General features: G+C 38.6%; 2 protein-coding genes across 5 annotated transcripts; one reads left to right on the forward strand and one right to left on the reverse strand.

Moving 5' to 3' along the window:
• Positions 1–14,846: 14,846 nt before the first annotated feature.
• dnase1 (deoxyribonuclease I) lies at positions 14,847–18,996 on the forward strand. 2 transcript variants are annotated; one of them, XM_058771243.1, is made up of 9 exons: positions 14,847–14,940; positions 16,549–16,687; positions 16,755–16,843; positions 16,921–17,007; positions 17,090–17,202; positions 18,071–18,183; positions 18,330–18,484; positions 18,569–18,662; positions 18,787–18,996. In XM_058771243.1, exons 2-9 carry the CDS (start codon positions 16,550–16,552, stop codon positions 18,832–18,834), a joined length of 837 nt encoding a protein of 278 aa, XP_058627226.1. In that variant the 5' UTR covers positions 14,847–14,940; position 16,549; the 3' UTR covers positions 18,835–18,996. The 2 variants fall into 2 exon arrangements, with proteins under 2 accessions (XP_058627226.1, XP_058627225.1); XM_058771242.1 differs by lacking the exon at positions 18,787–18,996 and having other exon boundaries at positions 18,569–18,760.
• A 650-nt stretch (positions 18,997–19,646) lies between these two features.
• On the reverse strand, positions 19,647–21,981 carry eci1 (enoyl-CoA delta isomerase 1). 3 transcript variants are annotated; one of them, XM_058770121.1, is made up of 7 exons: positions 21,823–21,981; positions 21,346–21,468; positions 21,087–21,214; positions 20,864–21,010; positions 20,631–20,752; positions 20,030–20,208; positions 19,647–19,943 (listed from the first exon to the last, which is right to left on the reverse strand). In XM_058770121.1, the coding sequence occupies exons 1-7, from the start codon at positions 21,863–21,865 to the stop codon at positions 19,777–19,779; spliced, it is 909 nt and encodes a 302-aa protein (XP_058626104.1). In that variant the 5' UTR covers positions 21,866–21,981; the 3' UTR covers positions 19,647–19,776. The 3 variants fall into 3 exon arrangements, with proteins under 3 accessions (XP_058626104.1, XP_058626106.1, XP_058626105.1); XM_058770123.1 differs by having other exon boundaries at positions 21,740–21,858; XM_058770122.1 differs by lacking the exon at positions 21,823–21,981 and adding an exon at positions 21,618–21,750.
• Between the last annotated feature and the right edge of the window lie 546 nt (positions 21,982–22,527).

Below are 22,527 nucleotides of genomic sequence, written 5' to 3' on the forward strand. Positions count from 1 at the left end.
CACTGTGGTGGAAATATTATGGTTGCTTTGCATCCTTTAAGGACTGGATAGCTGACATTCATTGATTCAACTATGAATATTGCATCATATCAAGAATACTGCATAGAAGAGTGGTCCAAATTTCCAGCAGGTCAATGTCAGCAACTATCAGTTTTTGAATTCAAAACATTGGGTCTCATTCACTAAGCATGTGTGCACACAAATTTGTGTGTGAAATCTGCATACAAATGTTTTCACAAACAAATCATGATCAGAGTTGGGGAAAGTTACTTTTAAAAGTAATGCATTACAATATTGCGTTACCCACTAAAAAAGTAACTAATTACGTTAGTTACTTTTTATGGAAAGTAATGCATTACATTACTTTTGAGTTACTTTTTACATCTGGGCAGGGCTTGCTTGTTTGTTTTTAATATAAAAAAGTACTTCTTTTACAAATATAAAAGAAATGAATACGCCTCAGGCTGAAGGAAATGTAAATTCACGTCTGTACAATAGAGGGCGCAGCTCAAACATATTGCATGAAGAATATGATAAATGTGTCATTTATGTTTAGTGTGGTAATGGAATTAAATACATAAATGATATTTGTCTTATTTAACATATTTAATTTTTGCAGGTTCGTTTCATATTCTGAGTTTGCATTTGACTGTTTTTATTGATTTTGAGGAATACTGAATGTGTTTTTGTGCAGGTGAGATGAGTAAATACATGTTCATATTTAGTCTAGAATTACAGTAAAATAATCTTCACACGCAACTCCTCTGCACTTACTCCCGCTAAGAAACAAAGTAACTAGAGTTACTTATTTGAAAAACGTATATTATTTACTTGTATTTCCTTCTAAATTAAAAAGTAATGCGTTACTTTACTAGTTACTTAAAAAAGTAATCTGATTATGTAACTCACGTTACTTGTAATGCATTACCCCCAACACTGATCACGATACACCAAAAACTTTCATATTAAAGCCTATTCTAAATTTACAAATATACAGTAAGTATATATATATATATATATATATATATATATATATATATATATATTGGAACAAGAAGAAACAACTTGAAGAATAATATAATATAGAAAAATATAATAAAGAAGAAGCTATCTAAACATGATAAAATTATACAATTTATATATATTTGCAATGAAATTTATATTTATAATATATACACTACTTTGCAGAAGTCTTAGGCCATTAGTATTTTCACCAACAACAAAAAAATGGTGTTAAGCCATCCCTTAAGTAGATATTCAATTGCAGCAACACCCACTAATCTTCCACTTAACATCATATTGAGCAAAACCCAATACAACCCGAGTCCGCTCCAGAGAGTGAAATCCCTGAGCACGCCCCAGAGATCAGCCAGGAGCCCGCTCACACCCCAGAGCTCAGACAGAAGCCCAATCACGCCCCAGAGCTCAGACAGGAGCCCGCTAATGCCCCAGAGCTCAGCCAGGTGCCTGCCCCAGAGCACAGCTTGGTGTTCACAGAGCAGTCGGATCCAGCAATCACTGAGCCAGAAATACCATCAGCTCTGTCTCTGATGACCATTGAGGGGGTTTTGAGGCTATACCTTGATGGTCGAGGTGGCTGTTCCTGACTCCAGCATTTCCTACTCCTTCGTCATGGCCAAGGAGTCTGTTCCTGGCTCCAGGGTCTCCCACTCCTTTGTCTCGGACAAGGAGCCTGTTCATGACTCCAGCGTCTCCTACCTCTTCATCTCGGCCAAGGATGCTGTTCCTGACTCCAGTGTCTCCTACTCCCTAGTCATGGTCAAGAAGGCCGTTCCTAGGTCAAGTGTTCCCAATATACAGCATCTTCTATTCCTTCGTCTCAGCCATGGAGGCTGTTCCTAACACCAATTATCTCCTGCTCCTTCGTCACAGCCCCGGTGGCTGTTCCTGACTCCAGCGTACATCTCCTACTCCTCCATCACAGCCAAGGAGGCCGTTCCTAACTCCAATTTCTCCTGCTCCTTCATCACGACTGCGCAGGCCGTTCCTGACTCCAGCGTACATCTCCTACTCCTCCATCACAGCCAAGGAGGCCGTTCCTAACTCCAATTTCTCCTGCTCCATCATCACGACTGCGCAGGCTGTTCCTGACTCCAGCATCTCCTACTCCTCCATCACAGCCAAGGAGGCCGTTCCTAACTCCAATTTCTCCTGCTCCATCATCACGACTGCGCAGGCTGTTCCTGACTCCAGCATCTCCTACTCCTCCATCACAGCCAAGGAGGCCGTTCCTAACTCCAATTTCTCGTGCTCCTTCATCACGACTGCGCAGGCCGTTCCTAACTCCAGCGTACATCTCCTACTCCTCCATCACAGCCAAGGAGGCCGTTCCTAACTACAATTTCTCCTGCTCCATCATCACGACTGCGCAGGCCATTTCTGACTCCAGCGTACATCTCCTACTCCTTCATCACAGCCACGGAGGCCGTTCCTAGCTCCAATGTTTCCTGCTCCTTCATCACGACTGCGCAGGCTGTTCCTGACTCCAGCATCTCCTACTCCCTCATCACAGCCAAGAAGGCTGTTCCTAGCTCTAGTGTTCCCAATGTATAGCATCTCCTACTCCTTCGTCATGGTGCGGTGGCCATTCCTTACTTTAGCGTGCGTCTCCTACTCCGTCATGGCCAAGGATGCCGTTCCTTACTTCAGTGTCTCCTACTCCCTTGTCACAGCCAAGAAGGCCATTTCTAGCTCCAGTGTTCCCAATGTACAGCATCTCCTACTCCTTCGTCTCGGCCACAGAGGCCGTTCCTAATTCCAGTGTTTCCTGCTCCTTCGTCACGGCCGCTGTGACAGTTCCTGACTCCAGCATGCGTCTCCTACTCCCTCGTCATGGCCAAGAAGGCCATTCCTAGCTCCAGTGTTCCCAATGTACCCAGCCCACTTGTCACGTCTATGGACAGGGCCACATTAAACGGGACAGCAGATGCAATACCTAGGCCATTTGAGAGAATAAGTTCACGGGATAATTAATATAAACGTGATTATAAGTTTATCCCTTGTCATTTGAAATGTAGCTTAAAGAGTTAGGAATAAATACGGAAAATGTATTTATTATTTTAAAATACGGCAGTAATTTTCTTTAAATTTACCAGTAATGGTCGCCTCCGCTTTATCGTTATGACTCATCAGGATTGTAGCGTGTTCTCATTGGTTTGCTGGACTGCGGCTGGTTTCATGCACGAGGTAAGCTGTCCGTGAAGCACTTGCCCAAGCAGAAAAATGCGCTGTTGCTGTCAGATCTCAATTGCCAATTGTTTGATGTAAAACCTACTCGACTAAATCAAAAGAAAAAAAATAAACGCTGTAACTGTATATTTTTATGCTTTCTCAAGCAAAGCAAATTTGAAAAGTCCACTGAAAACATATCTTCTTACATTTTTGGTCATAGACAACGTATTTTGAAGTTATACGTTGTCAACATGCCTGGTAAATAAAAAAAAAATAAAAATGTTTATAAAAATGTGGGCTATATAAAATTTTAATAATAACAAACATCAGGAAAAGAAAAAGAAAGAAACATAAATCTTCTGAACATTTTGAACATTAAGATGTTATTGTTCCCTTTGTTTTGTGTATGCTCGTGTCGCTTACAGTTAAAGTCCTCTGATTTTATTGTTGTTTGCAAGGTTGCAACGTTAGCCTACTTGGCAATATTTTTTAAGATATTATTATTTTGGATATTTTGCATGGTCTGTTATTGGAGTAGTGTCACTTGGGTGGGAGTCTTAACTCCTATTCATGGGTTCCAAAGATGTCATTTCCGCTATGCTCGCCACCATATTTGTGTCCGATGTGACAACGAGCACAGCTCTATGAGATTTAATACCTTTTACTACCATCTCCCACACTGATCCCTGTACTTGATTATTTTTAGGATAGCAAGTGTAACAGTTAGGCCATGTAATGTCCTGATTGCTTGTAAATTAAAAACTGACATCAGCTCAAAGCACTTTCGTGTCAATGATAGTGTAACAACGTTATTAGCTTACTACACAATCTGAATTTAATGGCAATTTAGCTAATATTAGCACAATCTATAATTAATCATTCTTTTTGGACAAATTACTGTTTGAATTGTGAACGTTAGGCTCGATGAAGGCTTTAAGAGCTTGAAGAATCCTCTGCCAGCTGGTCGCTCCTGCTTCACAGCGAGCGGGGCTCACGATACCTTCTCCGTCCACGTTTTGATTTCAGCAAGTCAGTTTTGGTGAATGCAAACAACGTGATTACTGATCATGAGCCCAACATCCAGTAAGCCAAGAAAACATGCAATCTGCCTGAGGGAAGACGTCTTTCACTTCTAGTGTATTCTTAAACCTGGCTTTCATTATCGAAGCACAAATCCAAGCGCCAAAAGCATCCCACACTAAGTTCTCTTTAATTAAAAAATATGCATTTTCATTTATTCATAGGCTACATGGCTGCAATAACATTTCAGTTCAAAATTTTGCCATTGTTAAAATAAAATGACATTTCAGACTTTCAGTTGTTATGCTCTCAAAATTTATGCCATATATGTATGTAGCTTATGTCGTAAATTATTACACCAATTGTGCAGCCAGTCACAATTCACAAGGTAATTCGATAATTTACTCAGGACAATGTTTTTTTTTTTTTGGTTGTTTTTTGTTTTTTGTATTACAAATTCAATATAATGATAAATAAATAGGTTTAGCAAAACAAATGTGAATATTTTTTAGAACCTTGTGATTATTTGTATACACCTATTTATATAGTATATAGGCTATATATATATACATATATATATATATATATATATATATATATATATATATATATATATATATATATACATATATACACTTAACTGCAGACACAAATGACATAGCCTATGGTACAATACAAGTATTTTAGTGTCCTTTATTCTCCTGTAAAGAACCACAATTGTCCCTTATTATCCTTTTCTGACCGTACGTTAGCTGCCAGTGGTGCCTTCTGATTGAAACCAACAATTTATTCCGCCGATCTAACCTCTTTGGGACCAAAATAAAATTGTAGTTCGGAGGTTTTTCTGACGACTGTTGTTACAGCACAACATATCCCGGGCATATTGTAACCTTGTGAACCTTCTGGGAGTGTTTCGTTGATCTTCCTCTGGTAGTTGTGGCTGCTGTGACTCGGACACAAAAATGGCGGCGATAAAACACTGTGACGTCACATGGTACCTATGGATTCACTGGGAATAAAAATAAATAAATAAATAATTTAGCATATGCAGAGACACATAGACCAGGGGAATCCCCCTATCTCCCCACACTCTGAATATTACGTATCATAACGTAACTATGTGTAAAGGTTATTTGGCGGTCTTTACTTTTACCAGCTATATTTTTCTATAGCAATCGAATATGGATAAACCTGAAACGATAGAAAATGGATTGGAGATTAATTTTATTTACTACTAAGGCAGGAAATGTGCATACTTTTAAATCAACACCTGCCACGGTATTTCTTAATTGTCATCTGTGATCCCTCTGAGTGTGTCCTAAAAGCCGATGTGGGTGGGTGGGGAGGGTCTTATCACTCAGCATACCCGGTTAAAAAAGTCACCGCTCGCCACTGCTTTTACATGGTGTTTGAACATAAATGTGTTTTGGCAGTGTGCGTACACAACCACCTTATAATGATAAAAATACACCCAAAAAATGCTTTTTTTTAAATCCACAAAATTCATGAGCACTGTCTCAAATCAAGCCATTCACAGATTCTTGGCAGAGTGATGTCACACAGGCTAAGTATGGATGTCTGTTGACAGACACTGGCATTTTAGCACAGACCTGCCCTGAGTGAGCTGTAAACAGTTCACCATAGTTTCGACGCCGGAGTAAATGTACTGTAGACAAGAATGTCTCCTAAGCGATTGAGGTGTTTTGTTGGATGTAATAATGAACATAGCAGTCATCATTTACTCCCGACATCTGAGCCGCTGAAGACGCAGTGGATTACTTCTTTTTTTTTTTTTTCATTTTATATTTATTTAAATAACAATCAAAAACATACATTCACATATCAACACAGCTAACAACACATCATGCATACAGACATTGTGCTTTTACATACATATAAACAAAGAAAAGAGAGAGAAAGTAACATCAATAAATCACAAGCAAAACCTGACAGCATCAGTTTGTCCACTTACAGTTATACTTGGTTTTGGAGATAATTTATGAAAGGACCATATGGCAGTGAACTGCAAAAAAGGGTGCAAAAAAATTTCCCGGGGATGAACTCTGGAGAGCTCTGGAGAACATCTACGCTGTGTGTCGATGCACCTTACGAGAGATTAAGACCAGCAAGCAAGGTAAAAATATATGTACGTTTGCCTGTGTGTTTGTGTCATATTTTTGCACACCAGTTTAACCTAGTAACATGGCGGTAACAAACTTTACTATGGTAAACTGTGCTGTCATTTCATACGACTTTTGTCTGCTTATTGAATTAAGTTACCGAATTAAAATTATTTTAACGAGTAACGCTTTTCTTATATTAACATTAGGTTAACTAATGTGAAATTTTGTTCAGGTGTCAAGTTAAACAAGTTTTATGGCTAGCTGCCTTTTCTAGTTTTAGAATTAGTTTGTTATAATTTTTAATGGAATTTAAAATTACTGCATTTTTTTTGTATTTGTGTTTTAAAGGCAACTGCAATGAAGCATCAAAAAAGACACGAGCAGGCCAGCCACCCTGAGACTGATAATTCATGGTAAGAGAACAACTATGGTTTTGAGAGGTTTGTGTATTCTATATGTGACCCTAGACCACAAAACCAGTCTTAAGTGTCAATTTTTCAAAATTGAGATGTACACATCCTATGAAAGCTGAATAAATAAGCTTTCCACTGATGTATGGTTTGTTAGGATAGGACAATATTTGGCCGAGATACGACTATTTGAAAACCTGGAATCTGAGGGTGCAAAAAAATCAAAATATTGAGAAAATCGCCTTTAAAGTTGTCCAAATGAAGTTCTTAGCAATGCATATTATTAATCAAAAATTAAGTTTTGATATATTTATGGTAGGAAATTAAGATGATGCCCTCCCTTCAGAAACTGTTTTCCAACATAATAACGACCCCAAACACACCGCCAAGATGACAACTGCCTTGCTGATGCTGGAGTGGCCAAGTATGTCTCCAGACCTGAACCCTACTGAGCACATGTGGGGCATCCTTAAGCGGAAGGTGGAGAAGCACCATGTGTCTAACATCCATCAGCTCCGTGATGTCATTATGGAGGAGTTGAAGAGGATCCCAGCAACAACCTGCGCAGCTCTGGTGAATTCCATTAAGGCAGTGCTAGATAACAATGGTGCCACTACAAAATATTGACACTTGGGACACAGTTTTGACATGTTCACTTAGGGTGTACTCATTTTTGTTGCCAGTTATTTGGACAATAATGGCTATATGTTGAGTTATATTTAGAGGACAGTAAATTTGTACTTCTATACAAGCTGCACATTGACTACTCTAAAATATATCCAAGTTGTGTAGTATTGTCCCTTTTTTGCTGAAATGTGAGAGGTGTACTCACTTTTGTGAGATACTGTCAATAGGTATAGTTTGGAACAGATATAAAAATTTAGGGAGCGTATTAATTCTAATTACATTGATCCTACCAATCAAAGAAGTGGGGAGCTTAGATCAGTTTTCAAGGGATATCTTAGTTTGTTCTAAGAGGGGAGTGAAGTTGAGCTTAAACAGCTCGGAAATATTTCTTGAAACAACCACACCTAAATATGTAAATTTATCAGGGGCTACTGCAAATCTGTAGGGAGAAAAATAAGTATTTTTTGCTACGCGATTTATATGAAATAATTCACTCTTAGAAAGGCTGAGTTTGTATCCTGAAATGCGACTAAAGCGCTCAAGTGCAGTCACAACATGAGGGAGAGAATTATGAGGATCTGCGATTAATAAAAGCAGGTCATCTGCATAGAGTGATAGTTGTGTTCACTGTCCCCCCTAGATATGCCCTGGATATCTGAGGTTGACCTCAGCAAAATAACTAGAGGTTCAATCGCCACTGCAAATAATAAGGGGGACAGAGGGCAACCCTGTCTAGTTCCCCTAAACAATGGAAAATATTGTGAACTAGTGTTGTTTGTAAAAACAAAACAGAAGGGAGAAGCTTTTTTAGAAGAGTTTTACCCAAGTCAAAGGGGGGTCAGAGGGTCTTTCCCTTTTTTAGGTAAAATGGAAATTGTCGCCTGATAGAATGTGTGTGGGAGGCAGCCTATAGAGAATGATTCCTCAAGTACAGCAAGTAGCAGAGGCATTAGTTTACCTTTAAAATATATATTTTCTTTTAATTCTACCATGAAGCCATCTGGCCCATGAGCTTTTGAGTTTTGCATGTTTGAGAGAGCTACATTAAGTTCTTCTAAATTTAGAATTTTCTCCAATTCTGCATTATTGTCAGATGGGATTTGGGGCATTTGAATAGAATTTAAAAAAGAATCAATTTCGGAAGGGTTACAGTCAATTTCAGATGAATACAGGGCTGTATAGAATTGTTCAAAGACTGATTTCTAACTCATCCTTGGTGACCCTGCCATCATCCCTACGAATGGATGTTATAGTATTTGTAGTTGAGTACTGTCTTATTTGTTGAGCAAGACTTTTCCCAGATTTGTCCGAATGTTCGTATAATTGATGTTTATAACAACTGTACACAATAGCACAAGTAAACATGAACAAGTTTGAATACCAAACGAACACCTTGACCTCAACCCACCCACCAAACAGCTCCCCAAACGAGAAGCACAAAAACATTCCACATGTAACTAACCTTTAACTTTCCCAAATTTTTTTTTTTTTTACAGAATTCCAGGAATTTGTTTTAGTGACAGAAGCTCCACAATGCAACAGAATGACAATGACAAGACAAGACACAGATAATAAAAAGAATAATATACAAATATACAAAATAGACAATGTACAAAATAGCAAAAAACACAATATATAATATAGACAATTATGTATGTACAGTTATGATATGTGCAAATTTGAAATGTAAATAAGTTTTTGTGTTAAATAAATAATTTATTATAGTGTTGTGTGTTCTGCGTTTATTGTCAAGTGTTCATGAGATGGATTGCCTGAGAGAAGAAACTGTTCATGTGTCTGGTTGTTCTGATGCTCAGAGCTCTGTAGCGTCGACCAGACAGCAACAGTTCAAAGAGGGAGTGTGCTAGATGTGAGGGGTCCAGAGTGATTTTCTTAGCCCTTTTGCTCACTCTGGATAAGTACAGTTCTTGGAGAGTGGGGATGGTTGTACCAATGATTCGCTCAGCAGTCCGGACCACCCTCTGTAGTCTTCTGAGGTCAGATTTGGTAGCTGAGCTGAACCAGACAGTTATAGAAGTGCAGAGGATGGATTCAATGATGGCGGAGTAGAACTGTTTCAGCAGCTCCTGTGGCAGGTTGAACTTCCTCAGCTGGCGAAGGAAGTACAACCTCTGCTGGGCCTTTTTCACAATGGACTCAATGTGATTATTCCACTTCAGGTCCTGGGAGATTGTGGTGCCCAGGAATCTGAATGACTCCACTGCAGCCACAGTGCTGTTCGTGATGGTGAGTGGGGGGAGAGCAGGGGGGTTTCTCCTGAAGTCCACAGTCATCTCCACTGTTTTGAGCGTGTTCAGCTCCAGGTTGTTGTGACTGCACCAGACAGCAAGCTCTTTAACCTCCTGTCTGTAAGCAGACTCGTCACCGTCCTGGATGAGGCCGATGAGTGTGGTGTCATCTGCAGACTTGAGGAGCTTGACAGAGGGGTCTTTAGAGATGCAGTCATTGGTGTACAGGGAGAAGAGTAGTGGGGAGAGAACACAGCCCTGAGGGGCACCAGTGCTGATGGTGCGGGTGTTGGATGTGAATTTTCCCAGCCTCACTAGCTGCTGCCTGTCTGTCAGGAAGCTGGTGATCCACTGACAGACTTAGGTGGGCACGGACAGCTGAGTTAATTTGGGCTGGAGGAGTGATGGGCTGATGGTGTTAAAAGCAGAGCTGAAGTCTACAAACAGGATCCTCACATAAATCCCTAGTCTGTCCAGATGCTGCAGAACATAATGCAGTCCCATATTGACTGCATCGTCCACAGACCTGTTTGCTCTGTATGCAAACTGCAGGGGGTCCAGTAAGGGTCAAGTGATGTCCTTCAGATAAGCCAAAACCAGTCTTTCAAATTATTTCATGGCCACAGACGTTAGAGCCACAGGTCTGTAGTCATTAAGTCAGTGGTTCTCACTTCCAGTCCTGGGGCCCCTGCTCTGCACATTTTGCATGTCTCCCTTACTTAACACACCTGATTGAGATCATCAGCTCGTTAGGAAAGAGATCCATGAACTGAACTAACAAGCTGATGATCTCAATCAGGTGTGTTAAGCAAGGGAGACATGCAAAATTAAAACAGAGTCCGGGTGTTGTTGCTCACTCTCTGTGATCAGATCAGTGAGTTTCTGTAAAACCGAGCTCATGTGCGCTTGCGGAGGAATGTAAACACTCACCAAGTCAAGTCAAGTCACTTTTATTTATATAGTGCTTTTAACAATACAGATTGTGTCAAAGCACTTAACAGTATCAAATTGGAGGACAGAGTGTCAGTAATGTATAATGATAAGATTAAACACTCAATTTTCAGTTAAAGGCATTTCATTATTGAATTCAGAGATGTCATTGTCTAGTTCAGTTTAGTTTAAATAGTATCTGTGCAATCAAATCGACGATAATCGCTAGAAATTAATTAAGTGTCCCCAACTGAGCAAGCCAGAGGCGACAGCGGCAAGGAACCAAAACTCCCTTGGGAGAAACCAGGCTCAGTCAGGGGGCCAGTTCTCCTCTGGCCAGACGAAACCTGCAGTTCAATTCCAACTGCAGTCATGTCAGATTGTGTAAAGGGCTTAATAATTTATTATTTAAAAAATAGTTTAAAAAACCCTAAAAATAATGTATTTATAAATTTTTGATATTTGTATGTATTATTGTTTTTTTTTGTTTGTTTTTAAATGTATTATATTTCTATTTTTATATTGTTTCAATTTCTAACAATAATAGTATTATGTAGTTAGGTTTTTTATAATATATATATTTTATTTATTTATTTATTATATTTTATATATTTTAGTTATTTTGTTATATTTTTAGTTTTATTGTATATTCACCAGAATGAACGAGCAAAACTCCCGCGGCGAATGGAACGGTTTGCAGTAGAGATTTGCCAGATGGATGCTAAGCAATGGCGTTCTGAATCTGCGCTGTCTGAGCTTTAGGAGCGCGCTGGCTCGCTTCCCCCATCTGCGCGTCCTGAAGCGTTTGATCAGCCGACGACTACAATGTTCAGCAAATGTCGGAATAATCGAAATCCGGTAAAAGATTGTGTTGTGTGTTCTGCCGAATGTTCAGCTGTTCATCTCTGGTAAAACTGATCGTGTTTGAGAAACAAAAAACAGGAAAAACTAACAAAAACAGTACAAACACTGGAGAGCTAAGCACTGTGGCTTCCATGCACAGCGCCATCTTGGATATTATAGAATGAATATAATGTCCAGTTTAACAAAAACAAGTCCAAAAAGTGAACAAGCACTGTTAACGTTTATGCGCTGCATAGTACCAAACACACTGTAGCAGATATCAAGGGGGTCCTGAAAAACTATTCAGAGACGAGTGCATCCATTTTTGGTTTGATGTGTTGCTCAAAGCGTCCACCTCCGATGGTGACTTAAAAGAAAGTCTAGTGTTATCAAAAGTGAACCGTAAATCTGCCGGATGGTGGATTCCGTAAGAAATCCCAGCCTGCTTAAGCTTGAATTCCACTCATATCAGGAAAAATATGGACCCGTGCACCACGAAATGTAAGCTCACCACGCTTTCTGGACGCTTGGAGAATCTCGGCCTTATTGGAGAAGTAGTGCAGATGAACGATCATTGCTCTGGGCCTGTCGCCAGTGCAAGGTTTCGGAGCGAGGGCGCGATGAGCGTGATCTAACACCTTCTCCGCGTCTTCAGGTATGCCAATTATCCGCAGGTTTTGGCGACGACTCCTATTCTCAAGGTCTTGTTGTTGCTCTTGCAACTTCTGTATTTGGTCTTTCAAAGTTGAAACTGTGGTTTCCATTGTTTCGAGCGAGTCATGGTGAGAGTTGAGCGTTGTTTCCATTTTCTCCATAGTATCGGACATATTGGTTTGCTTAGTTTGAATGGAATTAATTTGCCCAGCTTTCTCCAGTTGTAGAGCATCCATTTTGGTTTTGACCTCCGATCGGAAGGTTTCGACAATCAATCCAATCTCAGAGCGAGAGCTCGCCATCTCTGTTTTGATGGTATCTGCCATCTGACTGCAGGAGGATATTAATTCAGTTTTAACCAGCTGAAGAAGCGTATTGTCCTCCGACGTCAAAAAGATAGCTCAGTGCGGCTATTACTTTTGGTGTTGTTAGCAGCGGCCTCCATACTAGCTTGCTTTAGGTCGGGACTGTCGAGCCGCATCTGTCTTGTCGCCGATTTTTTCACATTTTTGCTTGTCATTTTCAGACATATCAGTTAACCATAGATGCAGGGTATCAGCAGAGACAGAGTTATCCCTTTTCAAAGTATACTTGCGTGTATTAGTGCAAATAAAATGAAAATGAATGAGAGTGCAAACGAAACGCGACTACCTCATCATCTTGCCGCCTGGATTACTTTTGTTTTTGAAGGGAATGCGCCTCCAATCTACCTAAATGGGTTTATGTTCGCACGAATCATTCGTGATCCAGCTTCACTTTAAGAAGAAGTGAGTACAATGTTTTTATGAATCTTTGCAAATTGCCTTTCATAATAATGTGCTAGTTATCAGTGCGGCTAAAGTTTACAATCACAAAGAGAACTGCTAGTCTCCCCCCTTGGAAAAGAGGGGTGGTGGTGAGCAGAGCTCATTAGCATTTAAAGGAACATGCACCGAAACAGGTCGCTGTGAACAGAGCTGTTTTTGACAAGATAAAAAGGGTGTTGTTTTACACTACCATGGAAAATGGGCATCTGATGTCCCCTTTAAGACTGTAAGGGGCCCCTGGTCTGTACCTCTTGAGGGGCCCTTCACCCACCAGAACTACAGCCTACATTCACGCAAATTGTCAGCCTTTTATTTTACAGTAATGAATGCCATTAACAAAACATCCAAACCTAGATCTGTCATATAAAATAAACAAAATATCATGAACCACACATATGCACACAGTCCAACATATTTTATAGAGATATCTACATATAAAACGTGTAGCATTAAATCGTACATTAATGTTGGTTAAATGCATTATGAACTAACATTAAATTAACAGACTAGGAAGGTAAGTTAGTGAAGGTAAATGTAAATGTACAAGTTCATGTTTTCACAAATCTTACTCTACACATTTTTTAAATCACGAAATTACTTTAATCATGGCAGTTATTCTTGACAGCGAATGCAATAAATAGATAATATTAACAAGCGAAACCTTTGTAATGTGCAACAGTTCTTTTTAAGTGCTCATCATCACAACTGTATTTATGCATTTTTAATTCAAACTAAGGCCACAGGCTCGACAATACGGACTGCCCAAAAGACACTTGGGACAGTTAACGAATTTGTCACTGGTCCAATCGGGTCACTGCTGCATCCTCATGAAAGTTTATTATTTGCACGTTTTAAGCCTTGCCAATTTATACATTTAATAGAGTTACAGTGAGCAAAGCAAGCACACAGTGAGCCACGTCTCTAAAAATGAACACAGAATTGAGTTCTCATTCACGTCTGCTTGCTCTTGAAGAGACAAATACACCTTGCCAATTTGAACATTCAAGTGATTTTAAAGCATTCAAGAGCAAGAAGATACGATAAAAAACTCCATTCAGTGTGTTCTGTGTGAGAACTGAGAAAATCACTCAATGCTCTTGAGTGAATAACTTTTCTGGCTTTAACAAGGATTAAACTATATTTATGTGATACAGTGAAGAATATTCAATGCTATTTTACATTTGATTATACAGTTTCTGTACATGAACACCTACAAACCTAAAGCATTGTTTAATTTACATATTTTTTTCTATTTATTTCTTTGTGCAATTATTTATTTCAAACAATTTGACTGAATTTATATTTTATTTTGGGGAAATTTTTCTCTTTGATATTTGTGAGCATTTGACTGAGCCTTCCCACGCAGGACATGCAACGCAATGCAAGTGATAAAGCACCATTTTAAAGGAACAGTCAATTCATTATAAAATGTGGTTACAATATTTTCTGGTATCACTAGGGGCCCCCCTCAGCCCGGAGCCCTAGGCTTAAGCCCAGGTAAGCCTGTGCATTAATGTGGCCCAGCCCATGGAGGCTTTATCTTTATATACTGATTGCCAGCTACCACCAGCGCCACCCTGGCCTCCAGTGCTGCCGGCACCTCCCTGGTCTCAAGTGTCACCGATACCAGCCTGAGGACTCCCATCCTGCCAACACCACCCTTCTTGGTCACCTGCACCTGTCACTCTCCCAACTCCAGGGTAACCACCCTCCCTCCCTGGGACGGACTCTGGCATGAGGTTGCGCCTTCCAGGAGGGGGGAGCACTGTCAAGGTGCTGTGTTTTCCCTCACTTACACACTGATCACTCACACCTACTGCTTGTCCCATTCATCATCAGCACCTCTATTTAAGCGCACACCTCATCTCTCCTCTTTGTCTGGTCTCATTCAGTCGAAGTGGACTGCTACCTTATACTCCAGCAATTATCTCCAGTGTTTGTCTCCAGCGATTCCCTCCAGTGTGTCTTCCCTTCCTCGTGTGACCTGTATTGTTTGAAACCATTACGGATACTGACCTGCTCGAAGTGGTGTGTGATCATTCCCCTTCAGCTCCTCCATCCAAGATCTCCTGCATCTGCGAACAAGGTAAGTCTGATTAACATTCTCATCTCCATTCTCTACCATATTGAAATGATTCTTGCCTGCCATTACCATCCATTTTCTCATATCTGTCAATAAACACTTGTTTGCATTGTCAGTCCTTTACGAAAATTAACCATGGTTTTATTATAGTGAAAGTGTAGTAACCATGGTTCATCTGCAACTGTATGGTTTAAAAAAAACATGTTTAGATGTTTAAAAAACACTAGTCATCTATATGTGCTTTGGTGGATGCATTTTTCACCTCTGTATGGTGCCATTGAGCCTCTCCTCCAATCCATTCGTCTGAAGATGGTAAAGGGCACAGAGACTTCTCTTAATGACCAGTATCCATTTATATTCCGTTTTGGCACTTCAAATTGATATATAAATTTTAAGACGGACTGGGTAAGTTCTGCAGCTCACTTCGATTTTAGGGGATACGCCAGATTTCGGTATCTGCTGGTTACTGTTCAAGTAATAATAAAAAAAAACTTAATAATAAAAAAATAATACTAATAATATCTTTAATACCTGTGTGATTGAGCTAAAGCTAAACAATGACAACAGAGCCTACTACGGTCACAGAATAGCCTACAATGGTCACAGAATTTTGTGTAAAACCATTCTGGAATCAGCTGAACGATGCCGAAGTGCCCTTGACGTGCCTGCGAGACGAGATTTACAATTTGAACTTTTAAATACGACTTTTTGTAAACACTGGTCAACATATCTGTGGACTAACTTTATGTTTGATTTCAATTTCTAAATAAATAAATAGGCTACATATATAGGCCTATTTTCTTCATCCAAACAATTAACAATGTACGATACACAGAAGAATGACATAACATGAAATGCAAAAACAGCATACACTATATACACAATTCACATAATATATAGTATTTGTATCTACTAAGTGTATCTGAATGGCACACATATGTAATGTAGCGCCCTCTGTTGCACTGAAGTTGGATGTTTAAGGGAGTGGGTACAGTTAACAGGGGTCAGTTCAGCCTTCTAAAATTCTAAATTCTAAAATTTCTACACAAAATCTTTACAAACAAATTTATGATGAACAGTTACGGACAAGCTATCTGTGGTACTATTGGGGCACTATTCTCTCAGCTGTAGTACAGCAAGTTCAAAACAAAACCTGCTCTATTGAGCTGCAATAGCAAGCTACAAAATAAATATCTTAATGTGTCTATGTAACCACCTGTTTAAAGTTACATTGTCTTATCGCCCATCTGTTTATTTCCCACGGAGAAAGTGAGCGAGAGGCTGGTGTCTTTACACAGTAGTGGTAAATAAAAACTCTCCAGAATATGTGATACCACTTTTATTCCCTGAGAGAGGGACTTGCTAAGGTGGAGTATACAAAGACTTAGTTGTGCGAGAAAGCTTTCTCCCTGTTCTCACAGCATAAGCAGAACTCAGCAGCAGGTAAATCTATTTTCATTGCATATATTCAAAACTGATGCATATTGATTATATTTCTCGTATTTATGCCTTTACCCTTTCATCTGTATTGCTATGTCTAGTTTGAAATCTGTCTCAGGTATGACTACTGTTTAATTCATGTCTAAATATGTCCTCTATCTCTGTATACAGCATGAAGATTATTACTGCTATAGGACTACTCCTGGTATCTGTCCACCTTGGATGCTCCTTTCTGATTGGAGCCTTCAACATCAAAGCCTTTGGGGATTCAAAAGCATCTAACGCCACCCTGCTTGACATCATTACCAAAGTGAGTAACATGCAGACCTATAAAATACTTATACGCTCTCATCTGGTAACTGTATTGTGTTTGTTAGGTAGTACACCGGTATGACATTGTACTCATCCAAGAAGTGAGAGACAGTGATCTCTCTGCAACGAATAAGCTGATGCAAAGTGTGAATGGGTATGTTGTCTTAACTGTCTATTTGTTACTATATTTATTTGTATAGATTAATTAATAAATATCATTTTCATTATCAGAGGTGCCTCTCCATATGTATACCAGTACATTGTAAGTGAGCCCTTGGGTAGGAGCACTTATAAAGAGAGATATCTCTTTATTTACAGGTAACATTTAGTTCATCTATCATGTAAGATTTTATATGTATGTTTCCTATCAAATTAATAATTACACATTTATTTTCATCAGACGTCAGACAGTGTCCGCTGCAAAAAGCTTCCAGTATGATGATGGATGTGAATCCTGTGGAACTGATACTTTCAATAGAGAACCCTTTGTTGTGATGTTCTCCTCTAATACAGGTGGAGGTCCAAGTTCATTGTGAGAATGTTAGCAGTAATGCAGTGAGAACGCACAGTTCAGCAAAAGCTTTTCATCCAAAGCAATTTACAGTACAGTAAATTCAGAGACAGCTCCCCTGAAATTAAAAGGCGTGCTACAGGCCACAATGGCAATGAAAGGGATGTGATTTTCAGTTCCTGTGACCATATTTAGGGTTCAATACCGTACCGTTCAAAGTTTGGGGTCAGTAAGACTTTTTTCTGAAATAATTATTTTTTTCAGCAAGCATTAATGATTTATATAAATTTATCAAAAGTCAATTAAGTCTTCTAATTTGTTTAAAAGATTTCTATTTAAAATAAATGCTGTTCCTTCAACTTTCTACTCATGAAAGAAACCATGAAAAGTGTATCACAGTTTTCACAAAAATATTAAACCACAGCTGTTTTCAACATTGATTAGATATTAGAATGATTTCTGAAAGATCCCGTGACACTGAAGACTGGAGTAATATCTGCTGTAAATTCAGCTTTGCCATCACAGGAAAAAAATTACATTTGAAAATGTATTAAAATAGAAAATAGTTATTTTAACACACATTAATATTTTTACAGTATTTTTGATCACATAAATGGAGCCTTGGTGAGCATAAGAGACTTACAACCCAAAAAAACTTACAGACTTACAGACTCAAACATGAACAGTAGCGTACATTGTATTTGTAATGTAATATACATACAATGACTGTATTTATATTATTATTTATCAAGGATTTGGCAGGGATTGAATTTCAATGATTAAAAGTTATTTGCAGCTCATAGTGACACTAAACAACATTCACTGATTGTTATTTTTGCTCAAAATACTAACAAAGTATCTTTTCTATAGCTGTCCGGGAATTTGCTCTCATTCCTCAGCATACATCCCCAGAAGTCGCTGTGAAGGAGATTGATGCTCTGCATGATGTTGTCTTGGATACTAGAAAACGTCTGAACACAAATGTAACTATGCTGTTGCATAGCGTCCTGTATGAACTAGTCCTGTTAATATGACAGACATTTCAGTTTAATTTATATGGTTCTGAACATCATCATGCTAATATGCAATATGATTTGGAGGATTTATGTCAATTCCAAGTTCGTTTCAGAACATCATGCTTTTGGGAGACTTCAATGCTGGCTGTAGCTACGTTTCGAATTCAGACTGGTCCAAGATACGCCTCCGCACTGACCAAAGTTACACCTGGCTCATCCCTGATAGTGCGGACACAACCGTCACACACACAAACTGCCCTTATGACAGGTAGGAAGACATCACAGGCTATTTAGCTGGATAAGATGAACCTACAGTATGTTATAAAATTATTCATAATATGCTTGATAAAAGGATTGTGGCCACCCCTGACATGATGAAAGGAGTGTCCGCTGGATCAGCGCGGGTCTTTGACTTCATGCAAGCCCATGGATTGAGCCAGAGTTGGGTAAGGATTGGTTTTGCTTCATTGGGATTCAGTATTCTAAACATTAGCCCTAAGAAGCTCCCTGGAGAGTTGAGTTATTGCTGAGTGTATTCCTCTGTCTGAAGCGTTCATGTCTCTCTCACAGGCCCTGGCAGTGAGCGATCACTTTCCAGTTGAGGTCAAGCTCCTGTGAAAAACATAAAGGTTGTTCCCTCACAGCAGATATACGTCGCAATGCTAATACATGATGTATAGTGCTGTCTTACATTTTGCAAGAATAAAAAATAAATAAAAAATTTTCTTCAACAATTAATTGTACAATATCATTATATATCTATAAGAAATACATAACTGAATGTGAAATTCAATTGTTCTATAGCTAATTATTATTATTGTAGTTTTTATTACCCCATTAAGAACCAACACTGAAAAAAAGGGTGTAGAAACCATTTTTACTGAGAAAGTAAATTTCATAACTAAAAAGAAATTTTACGTATTACGTTTACGTATTGAATTAAACGTAAAATTTTAGAAAAACTGAAATAGTATAATCAATATCTCAAACTTTGAGGGGGAGGCAAATTAGTGTATATAAAATATTTGTATGTTTATTTATATTTTAAGGTGTTCTTGTTACAGAATAATTACACAAATAAGTACTGAGTAATATTAATTAATAACATACATTGGTTTAGGGCAAGTTGCTTGTAATTATCCTTAATTTACTGTTATTACTATAGTAAGCACATGTAACGTATAACAAGGATACTGTAAACTAAACCTAAAACTAAAGACCATTTCAAATCAACTAGTAAAGACAAAAGTTGATTAAAAATATAGAAATACTTCAAAGAAATTTTAACCATTTACTTTACCTAGCCTATACACTTTTCCTTATGCATATACTGCATGTAAAATTTTAATCTAAAATCTTGATGTTGAATTTAAAAAAGTTATGGATAAGCTATGTGTCAACTGTTTGAATGCTAAAAAGATCCCATCCCATTTTGGTTTTAAAAGATTTTATTTACGAACAAAGTTACCCTCTAGTAACAAAAGAGAAGACAGTGTGATATACAGTGACACTGATGAGCTTCATAAAGGCAACGTCAACAACAGGCACGTGTTTCGGTCCTCAAAACCTCCTCTTCTTCAGCATCTCCATGTACATCCCAAGAGATTTCTGGATGGAGTCTTTGGTGATGAAACTGACAAAGTTTGTGGTGTCGGCTTCTCGGTTTGCCAGAAGTTTGTCTATTGTGGATTTTCTCATCATGGACTTACTTATCTGACGGGCATGATCTGTAGGGAAAAAAATGCTCTACATAAACAAAATGTACTATAACAGGCAAAGATATCATATTTTGGAGCAAGATAATACCATTTACCTGGGATGGCCAACCATTTCGTCATGGTCTCAGCAGCTGCGCTAAGAACTTTATCCTCAGGAACAAGCTCATCCACCAAACCGATCTTCAGGGCTTCAGGGGCACTGTACAGTAAACCCAGCTGAAGACCCTTCTCGGTTTCTCTGTGGCCCACAACGTTTGTCATGGAGTCCTTAAACCTGATTTACAAAATCTCTGTTTAGTACCACCCTGTGTCCCTGAAGGTATGCTTACACGCACTCAATTTTGTCAAACCGTGTAAAAAACCTGAAAGTTCCGTTTACATGAATCCTAAACTTGACAATTCAATCCACATTTACAAAGAAGTATTATAAAAGTAGTCTGGTAGAGCACGCATGTCACAAAGTATTTTTGAGTCCATCTGAGAAGATAGCTGTATGCTTGTGTTTTTTCCTACTGATTGGATTATTTCAGGTCTACACCGCAATTTCATTCGGATCAAGCTCAGTCAGATCAATTTAGGTGTTTACATGAAGGCTTTTCAATCCGATTGAACCGTCAATCTGATTACTAATGGATTACTTGTGGTTTCAAAGTTTCAAAGAATTGTGAAAAATCAAGATTTAAAAAAAACACTCACCAAAAAGGTGCAACTATACCAAGTTGTGTTTCATTGAGACCGATGTTATAGCGAGGGTTATCAGCCATGATCCTGTAGTCACAACACAAAGCCAACAAACAACCACCTGCCGGACTATTGCCCTAAAAACACAACAATTACATCATTCATCTCACAATTTGACCTTAAAGGAATATTTGAGACAAAAATCCAGCTAACATAAAACAGTAGAAAGGGTTTATAGTGGCACTCACATTGATAGCAGCGATTGTGACCTTGGTGGACCCGTAAAGCTTAAGCCACGCGTCCTGTACAGCCTTCCAGAATTCTGCACAGTGCTCTGGGTTCTTTTTATACATTTCCAAAATATCTAGTCCTGCAGAAAACACCTTCGGCTGGGCCTTTCACAAAAAAACACACTGTCAATGAAATAGGCTAAATTTGATTTTACAAAAGCAGATGTTTCTGATGACTTACGGATGTTATGATCAGACCCCTGCAGCTTCTATCCAGCTCAAGTTTTTCTACATTAATAGCAAACTCAGTCAGAAAGTCGAGACTGAGACTGTTGACAGGAGGATTTTGGAACTGCATTATGGCAACACCTTTAAGAAAGAGAGAGAGAAAAGAAAAAAAAGATTTTCTGGTAGTGTTTTTTTTTTTTTTTTGATAAATATGTAATTGCAAAGTGTTGGAAAACCCATTATTTATGCACATTATGGATTAACATGCTTACCATTACTACTGTCCAGGTCCACTTTAATGTTTGAGGATGAAGAATATCTGTTTTTAGATGCAATGTACAGCATAGCGCAGATTCTCCCATGACGGCTGTTTCCGGACAGCAGTGATACAAACCCTGCAAGAGACATTTTTAATATTCTACAAATGTAAAACTAAAAGCCAGTATGTTAACACAGTGCATTGACTATTGATTACGCAAGAGCATTGTATTTCATGTGTGAATAAGCTGTGCCCTTATTAAAGGACATGGTGTTAACTGCTTACTTTTTACAACCCATAACAATAAAAACAACAACAAAAAACTGTCACAATATGTTGATTTTCTGCTTTCTTTCTTCTTTGAAAACGACAGGAAGGCGTAAACAACACTTTTGTAGTCTGCTGACCTTTGTCCTATTTCCTCGAAATGCTGCAAACTTAATTTGGGGAAAAAACAGCATCAGGTTCAGATAAGGCATGACACACCTACCAGACGGGCTGAATTTGGTAAAGTGTCTTAATACTGAAGCCATCGTGCCAGCTGTAAGGATAATGCTAAATCGCTAGACGTAAACTTCACTGCTTGCAGACACGTGTTGCCAGATTTCTCTAGAAAAACAGGTAAACTGCACTGACATTCTCGAAACAAGTGACTTTCCCCAAAACAAGGCAAAATTGCATTTTCTGCAAATAAAATAGTTCAATGAATTTTAAATGCGTTTATTTAAAAATATATGTTTAAAACTTTTCACTGCAACTGTACATGTTTATGAGCATATTTCATGAAGACACAAATCTAAAGACGCTTTAAAAGGAGGACATGGCAACACTGTGGCGTGCAAACAGTAACATTGTGTGGCTGGTGAGTATGTCAATCATTCAGAGAGCCAATCACCAAAGCTGTATGTAATCTTGTTGATTGTGATTTGGTAATTTACGCTCTTGGAAGTGAAGTGAAGCGATAGGCTATCAATTGCATGTTACTCTCTCCCTTGGTTCGTCTTATCATCTGTTAGTGAACAAATATTAACTTTTCCTTGAAACTTTTTATTTATATTTTTGTTTGCTGCAAACAGAAATAACTTTTTTTTTTTTTCCAATTGCCAGAGATTACTGCTACGTGCTGTGTTTTGCATTTAATAAACAGTTACTTAAGCTATTACATTAATTAAACTACAACATTAGAAGCAAGATA

This window comes from Onychostoma macrolepis, chromosome 03 (assembly GCF_012432095.1).
Source record: "Onychostoma macrolepis isolate SWU-2019 chromosome 03, ASM1243209v1, whole genome shotgun sequence".
In the NCBI taxonomy this organism is placed as follows: domain Eukaryota; kingdom Metazoa; phylum Chordata; class Actinopteri; order Cypriniformes; family Cyprinidae; genus Onychostoma; species Onychostoma macrolepis.

Coding starts and splice junctions, on each gene's coding strand:
- dnase1 (XM_058771242.1), top strand. CDS start 16,550: ATGAAGATTATTACTGCTATAGGACTACTCCTGGTATCTGTCCACCTT. Junction 17,008..17,089: donor AGATATCTCTTTATTTACAG/GTAACATTTAGT, acceptor TATTTTCATCAG/ACGTCAGACAGTGTCCGCTG. Junction 18,485..18,568: donor ACAAACTGCCCTTATGACAG/GTAGGAAGACAT, acceptor GCTTGATAAAAG/GATTGTGGCCACCCCTGACA.
- eci1 (XM_058770121.1), bottom strand. CDS start 21,865: ATGGCTTCAGTATTAAGACACTTTACCAAATTCAGCCCGTCTG. Junction 21,469..21,822: donor TACCAAATTCAGCCCGTCTG/GTAGGTGTGTCA, acceptor TGTCTCTTGCAG/GGTTTGTATCACTGCTGTCC. Junction 20,753..20,863: donor TCACAATCGCTGCTATCAAT/GTGAGTGCCACT, acceptor TTGTGTTTTTAG/GGCAATAGTCCGGCAGGTGG.